At 43.7% G+C, this 13,175-nt stretch overlaps 1 protein-coding gene across 2 annotated transcripts in view; it reads left to right on the top strand.

The window, feature by feature from the left end:
• Nucleotides 1-12,444, top strand: part of LOC131259415 (uncharacterized) — a 36,493-nt gene extending 24,049 nt beyond the window's left edge. Inside the window, exons 2-3 of one of the 2 annotated variants that reach the window (XM_058260898.1) lie at nucleotides 12,137-12,259; nucleotides 12,343-12,444. In XM_058260898.1, the coding sequence (XP_058116881.1) occupies nucleotides 12,137-12,212 (76 nt within the window). In that variant the 3' untranslated portion in view covers nucleotides 12,213-12,259; nucleotides 12,343-12,444. The remainder of the gene's footprint in view (nucleotides 1-12,136; nucleotides 12,260-12,342) is intronic. The other variant, XM_058260900.1, reaches the window with a different exon arrangement.
• Nucleotides 12,445-13,175: the final 731 nt, after the last annotated feature.

Genomic DNA, 13,175 nt, shown 5'->3' with positions numbered 1-13,175 from the left:
TACTATAATCTGCCTCTTCAATCATTGCTTTAATAACCATTCCTTTGAGCACACTCTCCACACTCACACACTCCTATTCGATGTAGTTATGGAACTACTCCATGGCATTGCATATGCTGATGTAAAGGAGCAGACTCACCGATCCTGTTTCGTGCGAGATTGCACTCGTAAACAATCTGTTGCGGTCTTTCTACTTCCAACCAGAACGGTACGGAAATTTTGGACTTCGGAGTGATTACATGATTGCAATACGTTGAACCAAAGCCACTCCAACGGTCGGACAGATCCTTTTCGCCAGAATAAGCCTGAATGATGCAATTCCACCGAAAGGTTTGGAAGGCTGGCGCAATGTGAAGGGTTCGATTTCCCGTCCTTCTAAAGTCTCAGTTTGGTATTGGAGGTGCGTTTCAGGCTGGCATAAATTAGTTTCTTGTGACGGTGCTGAACGAGCGTGGGAAATACGGGGATACGAGATTGACCCCTGCCTGGTTTGTTTCGATTTATGTCTTATACGCCACGGACACGTGCATCGCTTTGCATCTTCTCCGAAGGCATCATGGAAAACGTTACCCGATCCTAGCATGACCGCATGTCCACAAGGATTGGCCTTATTGACCCGTAACGTGGTGTGGTGCGTGGAAGGTATCCCTGGAAAGTGTCGACCAGTCTTTCTTTTATCTTTCTACAAACCGCTGGGAGCTTCGGGAGATGAGTCAACCTGTGGTCGGCTGGATACCTAAGCCCTAGACCTTCTTCTGGCAGTCCTCCCAGGACGGCTGTCCTTTCGCGTCCAATTCTGATCACATAATCTCACACATAAATCATTATTTATTCGGACATTTACACCTCACGCTCTTTCTCTCTCTCTTTCGGAAACTCTGGAAATGGGCATGTTTTCGCTTCCGATATTGCACTTCTGCGAACCCCAAGCGGCTCCTGTGAATATGAATTCAGGCTACGCACATTTCAGGTGTTCTTAGCGAGAGGATCCTGACTGATGGTATCTAGGGAAATCGTGGCAGTGGTATATCACTCTGAAACGTGTGACTGTGTTGAAGGACAAGAAGTATAATTTGTGATGGCAAAAATGGGCTAAATTTGAGACATGTTTCTTCCAAACAAACGTCCCGGTGCTAACTTATCGCTTGGAGTATGCAAATGCATAAATATAATTCACGTTCGTTTGTCGTAGCTCTAAAGCGCGGCTGGTAGTTGCTTCTGGGTAGTGAAATGTTTGCGACTTCCTACGACCAAACCAGAACAATTGAAATTCTTTGCCAGACGGAAGCGAAGCCCCTTGTCGGAACGTAAATCTTGGCCGTTTTTCACTCTCCCGAAAGAAACTCACTCTAAATCACTGCTTTTGAAGCACAAGGCACGTGCGTTGGGTCGACAGGAACGGTGCGTTGTTGTGGTGTACCAGCGGGCATCCGAACCGATGGATTGGTAACAATTTTCCCCCTTTTCACTACCCCATCTTTCACCGCCTGTGCCATGGAATTGGATTCCGCACCATAAAAGACAAGCTAAACGCCTCTCGGAAGAGGCGGACAAATAGAAAAACTGAAGCCGCGAAGGTTTGTGCAATAAAATTGCGATCGTGATTGGAATGCGTGTCACAGCGTTTGCGTGCGTGCGTGCGGTACTGTCGGTTTTTGCGGTACACACGTGGCCCGTGCGCCGGAAGTTTGGCTTCCTCGCCGCAAGCACCAGCGGAATGGTTCGACCCCGCCGAAATCGGAGGAAAGGGAACCCCACATTTGGCTGCCTGGGTTGATTTGATCGACAAAGGATTGGTTCGGTTTGCCATTACGATCACAATTGTGTTACTTTGAGAGAAGATCGGTTACGGGGCTTTTTATAAAACGGTGCGAATATAAACGAAGACACGTTTCATCTAAATATTCATGGGTTAAAACGAACTCTTCACCGAAAAGCCGAAATACTAATCCTTCGCAGAAGTAACAATTTTCGGGCCGGAATGTTTTTCATTCTCCTCCAAAAAGGATTGCTCAAGCCGTCGGGAAAGCTTCCGTCAATTCCATCCTAAATTATAGCTCAACTTCCGACGGTGAGAAAACTCAGGATGAGGAAACTTACCTGACGATGAACTTTCGAGGCCCCTCCCGAGTGAATGCATCAAAGGGCTGGAAAGTTTTTCCTCTTGCAACATATCCAATATTAAAAGTACCGTTCACCGGTATCGATTTACGCTGCTTTTCATGTCTCATGTTCACTTCCCGTCCGGTTGCTTCTCTCGTCCTTGAACATGTACTTCAGTGAGCAAAAACGCTGCAAAACGGATGATGGTTCCACGCCAGCATAACTTTTGGTCGTTTTGGCCCGTTTCCTGGCCCGATAAGCTCATTTGCAATTCCAGCCCTCGGCTGAAACTCACAGGCCCGATATCCGATTCCGTTTCGAGCGTTGAAGCCGTAAGATGTGTGTCTACGCAAACCCTCGTTAGAAATGACGATAAGCGATACCGAAAGAGCGTATGGGCCAGGGGCAGCATCTTGAGCCCTTTGATGAATAAATCACAAAACTTATGATCCACCGGATGCTCGAGATTACGGATGCACGCACACTCGGCCGTCCGCCATTGACAAACGCGGAGGATTCACCGAGCCTACAAAGAAGGCTGGGCAAGCTGGTCGTAACGCTTCAGGTCGAAGGCGATCTTTTTGATGTTTGTGTTTTGCGTGCTTTAGCAATAGATTCGCAATGCTTTCTTCAAGTTAACATATCAACAAGTTCGTCTGAAGCGATTGCGTGTGTTTTTATAACCAATTTTTATTCCGATGTGCCCGACAAAATGTTTTTGATTTTAAAGATAAAATTCTGTCATTTTTTAAAAATACTTTAATCATTCCGGATCATTCAGCTTTTTCCGGTTCAAAGTAAAATATTTTTAAAATTCCCTATCAAATCCTTATTTATCATTTTACATAACGTACAAAACTTCACCACATCACCTTCTACTAGGCGATAATGGATTTGTGATGGAATGGAATTTAATTTTCCCTCGCAAGGCGAGACCGAGTCACAAGAAATCCAACCGAGATTTTTCTACTTAAAATGGCATCGACGAGCTCGAGGCCAGCCTCAGTACTTCACATTTCGCTGAGAGCAGTTTAAAATCGAAAAGATAGAATGTTTCATTACCGGTCAATAATAAATATTTATCATCCCATCCATTTTTCCCTCCGGTATCGAACCACCAACTTTCCTACGAGTGTGTAAAAGAATGGCAAGTGTTTTTCGGACGCCCCTAGGGTCGGCAAAAGAGCTACCGTTTCGTCAGTACTCATTCTTTCCACAAAAGCGTGGCATGAGTTTGATTCTGCACAATTTTCCGGTTCCAACCTCGTTTTGCCAAGCGGTACCGATTCAAACAAGAGTCCATAGGATTTCTTCTATAAATGTATTTTAGCCAAAGGAACTACTCCATAAAATCCTGCTCGCAAAGAAACGCTTCAATGGAGCTATCAAACCCCAATCCAATGAAGCGATTTAAATTCAATCCAATAAAAGATTCCCCACAGCTAGTTGAGCAAAGCGAGAGTGAAGTAATACGAGAAGCACAGAAGAGTAAAACCGTCAGTCACGCCTGGTCCTGATGGTATTCCAGGCATTATCCTTAACCGGTGCCGGCATTCCTTAGCCCCGATGTTGACGAGAGTGTTCAATATGTCACTGTTGACTGGACATTTTCCTAGTGCCTGGAAGTCGTCATGGATGGTGCCCAGATTCAAAAAAGGTGACCGTTCCAACGCTGCTAACTACCGCGGGATTACCTCACTCTGCGCCTTCTCGAAAGCATTCGAGCTCCTCGTCTATGGCCCTTTAATGTCGGCATCCCTGAGCTACATTAGTCCCAAACAACATGGGTTCGTCCCGAAACGATCAACCACAACGAATCTTACGGAATTTGTGGGGTTCTGCATTAAACAGATGGACAATGGATCTCAGGTGGATGCGATCTATACCGATTTAAAGGCTGCTTTCGACACGATATCGCACGAAATCCTGATTGCAAAACTTAAGCAGATTGGCATCAATGAGCAATGGGTCCACTGGTTCCATTCATACCTTACAGGACGTTCATACCAGATTAAAATCGGAAAATGCACATCTCGGAAAGTATACAGCTCCTCGGGGGTACCGCAGGGCAGCAACCTAGGGCCATTGCTGTTCCTGCTCTATATCAATGACGCTGCACTTGCTCTCGCGGATACTGGCTGCGGGTTCCTGATGTTCGCGGACGACGTGAAATTATTTCGAACGGTGCGGAACGCCGAGGACTGTCAACGCTTGCAAGAGGCTGCCGGCGCTTTTGCAGATTGGTGCAACCGAAATGCCCTTTCCCTGTGTGTGGAGAAATGTCGAGTCATTTCTTTCACGAGAAGACAGACACCTATGGATTTCGCATACTCCATTGATGGTGTGACCGTCGAGCGAACCAACTGCGTTTGCGACCTAGGGGTTCTGTTGGATAGCCGGCTCACCTTCACAGCACATTGGGAGAGCGTAATTTCGAAGGGAAACCAGATGCTCGGGCTCGTCTGTCGAATGTCGAGGGAATTTCGTGACCCAATTTGCGTAAAGATGCTCTTCTGCTCTCTTGTCAGGTCTGGATTAGAGTACTGCAGCGTAGTGTGTCCTCCAACGGCCCAGGTGTGGATAAACCGATTAGAAGCCATCCAGCGCAAAATGACGCGGTTTGCGGTAAAAATGCTTCCTTGGCGTCCCGGCGATATTTTCCCCGCGTACGAGACCAGGTGTTTGCTGCTGGGCATCGAGACGCTGCAACAAAGGCGGTGTAACGCGCAATGCCTGTTCATCTCCGGACTATTGAACGGCTCCATAGATGCACCAGACCTCCTCAGCGGTATTGACATCACAGCCTTTGATAGACGACTACGGACTCGACCTTTCATCGCCATTGACCATCGCCGGACGAACTTTGGACAAACTGATCCACTCAGGGCTATGTGCGTAGCTTTTAACGAAGCCTACGATATATTTGACTTCAACTTGACACAGGCCAGCTTTCGTGAACGTCTCAGGCAAATAACCTAAACTTAATACCAACATTCATGTAAACCAATAAGTGTTCGATGAATTATCAATAAATAAATAAATAAATAATAATAAAAAAAGAGTGAATACCATACATTTTCGCTTCCCAGAACGACAACCAATTGTAGCTTGCATTAAAACAAGCCAGCTATTTCTCACAACCACTCTTTGCATTAAAATATTACCAACATAAATGAATTGTTCATAGAGAAAACATGGTAAGCAAATGGTATTACCAATAACTTGAGCTAAATTATTTTATTCACTTTCATAAACCATTTAAGATTTTCCAGTTGCAACTGGACAGTGGACCTTGCAAATCAAAGCTTATCGACGAGTTTATGTTTACTCTAATGTTCACAAAGGTTACAGAAAGTAGTGGTAGATTGTGTTTGTAGCTCCAATTCAGGGTTGGAAAGAAGTGTTACTGCCTGTTCGGGTATGTCCCTTACCTGCATTTCACATAGACCCATTTCGTTCACGGTTAGCCAACTCGACCGTGGTGCTGTAAAGCTCCATTAATTCTGGCCGGCTGGTGAACGCAAATACAGCAATCCACCAACGCTAGGGACCACGATTTGCGTACATACAATCAACAATCCGGACCGATTTCACTAAATTCTTGCCCACTCCGGTTGGTTGTGAGTGACAATAAAATCGGGAATCTAGGGACACTGGCTCTCATGCTGGCGTTAGAAGTCGTACAGCACATTGAGACTTTTGCAACGCTTTATTTTTGAGCGTTTATGGACCCAAAAACGTTCCCTCGAGGGTCAGCAGTCAGAGTGGATTTATATTCTAACCCGATCCACTCGATTGCACTTCACGGCGGATACAACTTGTTTTGTGACGTTAGAGCACTATTACTTTATGTTTAGCAAATAAACAACTACTTTGCGAATCTGGAGTTTACAGATAAAATCATTGCAGAGATTTGCTTTGCTTCAAAGCATATGAAAATTAATCTTTCAAAACTAAACAAACACGAGCGAGCCCAACTATTTACCTTCAGAGCTTTCAATCCTTGACAGTTCCTGAATTTAATCGGATTTGCAGATCCTTTTGTTATTTATCCCAAGCCCGCTTATGGGAACATGCCTTGTCACGCCTCAAGCTGGTGTAAACATGACGGTTTTAATTAAGGTTTCTTCGACGTCGACCTGCATGTTTCCGCCAGTTCAGTCCCTCATTAATTCCAATCGAAACATCTCGCAAACGTTGCCCGAATCCTGCTTTGTATTTCTGTCGGAATGATTCTTCACGCAGCGTTAAAGCAAATATCAATATTCGTGGAAATTCCTGGCCTTTGCTAATGTTCAGTGGCTACTGACTTGAATTCTGTTCAAAACCCAGTCACGGATTCTCGACCGGAGGTCAACGCCCTAAATCCGACCTAATGAAACGTTTCTTTATTTATGCATCACGATTTTTTGCAATTCAAAGCAAGCTTTAATACGACTATGGTACTGCACAATGAAAGCAATGGAGTGTAAGCCCTAGGAATGGAAAACAAGTGTTTTCGTTTTAGCCGGGAAAATCATCCGACCGCTTATTAATGCAGTAATATCGGTCAAACCGTTGGGTGTTCCTAATTTATTGAGATCATTTACTTCTTACCACTACGTAGCAACAATTAATTAACGTTTGGCAACGGTTTTAAAGATAAATGTTAGCCAAAAGCTCTTTGCCTATGTCTTTGATTCGAATGAACAGTTGATGATGATGGTTTAAATTAGTTGAAATATGGAAATATATATGTAAAATGAAATATGAGAAATCCATCTTATTTCATCCATTCACATAATGTAACTCATCAACCGACGCGTTGATTTCGTTGGGAGCATTTGACAAAACCGACAGTTTTTTACGACAATGTATAAATCCTTTTCTGCACATTTTTTTGTCCGCCCTCAGTCCGCCAACTCAGTAAAATACACTAAAAGCTTTTGCCTCGCCAAAGAAAGCGTAGTCGAGATTAGATTTCTTTTCTCCTCCTTGGAAGCATTTTGCTGCCACAATTAATGATGAATGTGCTCAGACCATTCGGTGACCATGAATGGAAACCAGAGCAGAGTACGTGCGTCTATGTTGTGTAAACGGCTGTCCACTAAAGTCTTAAGGTTTCTAGCCTTTAACTTTTCCATCTTGCATGTTCCTTCTCTATTATTCTGTTTCACTTTTATTTTTATTTTTCCTCGTCACTTTTATCTTATGCGGCACGTTCCAATCATATGACTGTAGGGCACCAAAAGTCTTCAGTCTGATCCTCACCTGCACGGAAAAGCTTTTAGGAGATGCTTCCTCTTATGCTTCAGAAATAGAAAATGCTTAGCGATAGTTTTCCTTCACCGAATATACGCTGCCTAATTCAACAAATTGGGGGGTCCGCGACAGCCGAGCGGTAGCGCCGGTTAGAAAATCGGCCCATGATCGCCGGGGCACACCACCTCGACGGCGTGGGTTCGAATCCCAACCGAGATCGGACCCTCCTCTGTACGAGAGGACTGACTATCCACGTACAACAGGGAAACAAGTCTCGTAAGCCCTTAACGGGCAGGCATGACCAACAGGTCGTTACGCCAAGAAGAAGAGAAGAAGAATTCAACAAATTTCGTAAAGCAGCATTCAAAAGTCAAACGATGTACTTCTCGAATCTATATCTGCGCTTGATGCTCCATGTGCCTGCACAGCTTGATGCAGTCATCATGTTTACACCTTCACCTAGAAGTTTATTTATTATTTTCACTTCGCTCGGCACACCGCGACTTAAAACACGTCACAACTCAACACGGTGTGGGAAGATAAACATTGACAAAAGTTTAATCCTTCTTTCGTGCGTCACGTCGAATCCTCCCTCTTGAATGGAATTGATTATAACAAAATGCGCATAAAGAGCGTTTTCAGGAGCTACAAAATATTTCAATAAACTTATACGGCAGGCATACATATTTCCCTTTAGACATGGCTCTTCAAAATGACAACAACATTTCACATGTCACTTGTCAGTTTACCGTACACGTTTTCAATTTTCCGAATTTCCTACCCTCACTCTCCAGCTTCGGTTTATCGTCATCTCCAGTACGGGCCGAATGCAATAATGCGTGCGTGTGGCTCGTTAGTTCAACTAGTTGTCTAATAGTTCAAAAGCTTTGACGGAGTTGAGTCTCTACCGAAGACAACTACCTCGACTGCGAGTTTAGACAAGTCAGTAAATGTATATTACATCATTTCACTGTCACGCATGTTTTTACCCGCAGAAAAATTGCAAGTTGGCTTACCGACCTGCAAGGAAGGATGTTGAGGAAGAATATGGATATCATCGCCATAGAATCATGTCATGTTGGATTTATTGTGAGGATCCTTCGAATAGTAAGGCTTCTAGACTCGAGATAAAAAAATACCTTTTTCATTTAAGAAACAGGTAACATATGCCATTCGGTCATAGTTTTTTACCATTATTGAAAATTATATATGATTTCACGTTTATTAATACTTTCCATTCCATACACAAGAAATGTAAAAGTAAAACTCACGACTGCAGCAATTCAGTAACAATTCTCTCAAAGAAGCTCTATTCATAAAGTACATTAAATAAAACACCTCAAAATAAGCCTCACAACCTCCAGTTAAAAGCTGTTCCATTAAAAACAGCACAACTGCCTAGTTAAGGAAAATGGCCACTACCCGAAAGCGCTTCATAGGAAAAACTAAATTGTTGACCACAGAACGAAAAAATAGAAATAACCAAGCAATTTAAACGAACCATTGCTCAACTCTTTGATCGGCAAGGTTTACCCTCGCAGTGTACCACCCTCCTCCTCCTTAGTGCCACCAAACACCAGAAGCGAAACGAATGGTTCTCGAGGTCATCGGCCAAATCCGTTACGGCCCTGGGGTTCCGCCAATTGGTAAGCATATGCCAGTGGCGATACGAAACACTTCAATATGTTTTACAAACGAGATAACTTCATAACATGAACTCTCAAACATATCAGCTTTGCGCAAATTGCACATACACCCTTCTTCTCCATCCGCCTTCGCAGCTCGTGGACCCGTGGGTTCTCTCAGAAGAAATCGTATCAAGGCCACAACGATGACGAGCGGCGTATCCACGGCGAAGGCTTTCCTCGCTCGTCGGAAAAGCCGCGGCAAATTGGGATGGATTTTGATACCATTTACCCGAGAGCACCACTTTGCCTCGTGCCGTTCGCAGTCTGCGGGGAGTTAAATTGGCATGCGTTTTAACTTTTTCCTTCATCTTGAAGGGCCGGTTTATTTATTTACTTTTTTCACCACCTGTTCTTCTCTCTCCATCCAATTATCCCGCTTTTCCTCGGCCTTGCAAGCTGAAGCTGTTCATAGATTATCTTTCGGCTTAAGCTGCTTCCATCTCAAGAGAGCCTGGTGTTTTTTTTTTATTCCACTTCGTTTCCTTTCTCTCTAGTTGGCAATTTTTCTTTACTTTTTTTATCTAGCTTTCTTTTGTTTTCCTCCTGACTTAAGCATTTAGTCCAAAATTTAGCAACTCCAATCAGGGCCGGCACCGGGATGGAATCTTCTGACGAAATAAAGCGTACCAAGCGATGTGTAAAACAATGGGAGAAAAAGGGTCTGCCCTTACGAGGTCAAGAAAATTTTCCGATTCCATAGCTCTTCGTGGTACACCGAAAACGAAAAAGAAACGGGAAATAAAATTTGAACCTTCACTTCGCGCTACGTGTTGGGAGCGAAAGAAACGGAAGAAATGAAGAAATAAAAAGACGTTGAAAACGGACACCAGAGAAAATATGATTTGCCCAAAGACAAGGTGGATCGCGATAAGAGTGAACAAAAAAGAAGCAAAAAAAACAATGCAAACACAAGTTGTCGACCAGCTAAAGCGCAGCGAATCTTTCCTTCGTTTGTAGGTTCATTGTAGGTAGGCGGTTTGTACATGCGTTTTTTTTTCCACAAAGGCTTTCCTTTTTTGAGTTTAATGTTCTTCTGCAAAGCCTTACGTTTCATTTTCATTCTTGGCCGTATCATGGTATGCACTTCAAAGTCGCTAAGATACAATACCCATACGATGAAAACCTATTAAAGCAAGGCCTGAAAATAAGTACTGTTTGTGCTGCGGGGAACATATCACCGATTTCGGAATTCGACTATCGGCTGTCATGTTTTTTTTTGCTTGGTGCTTCTCGTTTTGTGGTTTTCTATATTGCTAGCAACATCAAATACTAACCGGTAAAACGCTGAACAATGCCGAATGCCATTTGGTTTATGTTGCGGATGGTCTCTGACGTTGTTGATCCATGACACTTTTCAACTTTCCCATTTTTCTCCAGCACGAGGTACTACAAATCAAAGCTTATAATCATAAAATAGAACACAACAAATTTTGATTCTCGAACATCCCCGAACGGAGGTGTTCCTGTGATAGCGCGAAGGATGTGTTTTCTTACATTTCGACTACGTGGGCACATCGAAATCCCATCAGCGGGACATTGTGTTTTTGGTGATGGACACAAAAGTGGCACCGGTGTGTGTCCGTTTGCTACCGCCGACGTTTGAGCCACGCACACACCGGGATATGCGGAAAACAGTGTTTCAGGCATGGTTAGGAAAATGGCGCACGACGAAGCGATGCAGAGACTGACTGACTGACCTTTTGTAGCCGCAAGAGAAGCGAAATGTTTGTTCCCGTGTCGGATTTTGGTCTGGCCAGCAAATGAGGCTTTCCGGACCGGATGTGTACCCGCCCACAGCCCCTCCGTCGACATTGCACTTTGCTCAACGCACTAATGATGCTCATTCATGTCAGCCAAAACCCCTGAAACCACTAACACTTTCCGTGACACAAGGGAACGCATCTGGTCAACGGCACACGGAGTTGGCCGACCCGGATGATACACTGTGATGTTTCGGGTCGCCTGGTATTATCATAATGGTAATAACCGTATAAAAATAATTATTTACCACACAAACGCGCCACACCGCAAACCATACTGACATAAAATCATTCCTCGTCCAGGACTCGGTCATGTCGAGGCGAGCGAATTGTTACGTATGTTGCGTGAAATATATCGCTTGAAATTGTGTGTATGTGAACGTGTGCATCGCATCGTTCCCAGTACTCGGGATAATAAATTAAAGAAAGCGTTGAACAATAATCATAAATTAAGCTACCGTAGGCGAAAATTAAAAATTAATCGTTTTTAGCCGGTTCGAAACTATTGCAAAACTAAATCAAGTAAGTTTTAAACGCCATTTTTTCTTAATGTGCACTTTATGCTGAGCGCATATGCTGTCGAAATATCAAAAGAAAATCACTCAAAACAGTAACACGAAACGTTTATGATGTCGTTGCGCAACTTATAGTCACCGTGCGGGTGAAAAATCCCTTCACAATGCGTGAGATGCATTCGATTGCATCTGACAGATTATCGTGACGCTGTTTTCAGATTGAAATCCGTTCCATCAAGCATCAAATGAATGATATAGCTGTACGTCTGCGTCTGGTGCTCCATTAGCTCCGATGCAGCTGCATTTGTGCCTTCAGCGCTGCCGGGGAAGCAGCAGCAGCAGCAGCAGTTATGGTTCGGTTGGTGAAAAACCTGTGTAAAATTTGATCGAGTATGCGCTTTAAAAATAGCGTTCGCGAAAGTGTTCATTTAGAAACCTGACGTGGGTTAAATGAGCCAGTTTTATTGCGTGATTCAATTATAGCAAGGCTTCTATGCTTATCACTAAGGAGATCATAACACCCATAATCTGCTCCAACTTTTACCTCTTGACTTAAAACTAGAAAAATTGCAAATTTCTTAAACGGAGAAACTGCTTTCACATATTCGTTATCATATTTTCTCACCTGGATACACTTAATTTTTGACGGAGTACGAAGAAATTAGGGTAATGAGGAAATTTTGCACGAATGCCGCTGGTGGGTTTAAAATAGACTTTTATCAAATACATTGTAAAATGTTTTTACCAAATCGATCTCAATTTTATTTGATCAATTTATTTGAGATATAAAATCAGTCATCATATTGTTTTTGCACATTTTCTATTGCAGTTCGAGGATGCCATCCAGGAAAATCGGTGCCGATGCCGGTAGAGGAAATCTGAGTACTTTGCTTATAATTTCGTGAAATGTTCCGTCAGCAGCCAATGATGGTGATTCCACATTAACTTTCCGGTACGTTACATTGCGCCTTCGCTGTTTTAATTCGCTTCTCTTTCCAAGCTATAATCAAATCATTTCGTTCTTCCTCATTCCAGGTGACATACACGGCTAGTATACCGAGCTGTAGTGACTGTTCGAGTACGAGGTTCCCACCGCAAGTTAACTCATCTGTTCCTGGGAAACCACGTTGATCGAGGGAAGCAGCCGCTAAAGATGATCTACCTACCTCTAGCGTGCAGAATCATGTACCCTGAGATATGTTTTCGATCTAGGTGAAAACGATCGAATCATCGTCGAGTACGGGAAGTTCTCCGGCGGTCGTTGGTGACGCCTTTCTCCGCTCTGAATTACTGAGGGGAATATACGGCATTGTCATATGATGCGGTGGAAGCAAATTAAATTTGTTCATTACGGGTACGCTCTCTAGAGAAAAGTTCTGGAATATGATTTACGGACATACCTTCGTAATGCAACTACGAGGTTGCCGTCGGTCCAGTCTGATTGCAGTTACGACCCGTAACACCATCGGTCCTGTGGTCGGAAGCGATACTCATTGGAGCGTTGGCTACTGCTTCACCAACGGGGTAAAAATGGAAAACCGAACAGAGCCTGAAAGGTGGGCTACCCTAAAATGGACGAAAAAAAACCCAGGCAAGATGGTAACGCATTGGTAAAATGAGGTAAAAGGCTGTATCCTGAAACAACATAGGGAAAATACCCAGAGTAAGTCATAACGTCTCGGTGCCAGGTACGATCGTGGGTCTAAATAAAGAAGCTTCCTGAAAGGACACGATGTACCAGAAACGAGAGGTCTGGACAGGACACGATCAGGAGAAAATAACAACCGATCAGTTCTAACAACGCTACATTGTAGGAAAGTAGGTAGGATACTTAGGTAAAACCGATCAGCTGAAAAACACATAATAAG

The sequence above is a fragment of the Anopheles coustani genome, chromosome 3 (genome assembly GCF_943734705.1).
Source record: "Anopheles coustani chromosome 3, idAnoCousDA_361_x.2, whole genome shotgun sequence".
NCBI classification, from domain to species: Eukaryota; Metazoa; Arthropoda; class Insecta; order Diptera; family Culicidae; genus Anopheles; species Anopheles coustani.
This window is presented reverse-complemented; position numbering and strand designations above follow the sequence as displayed.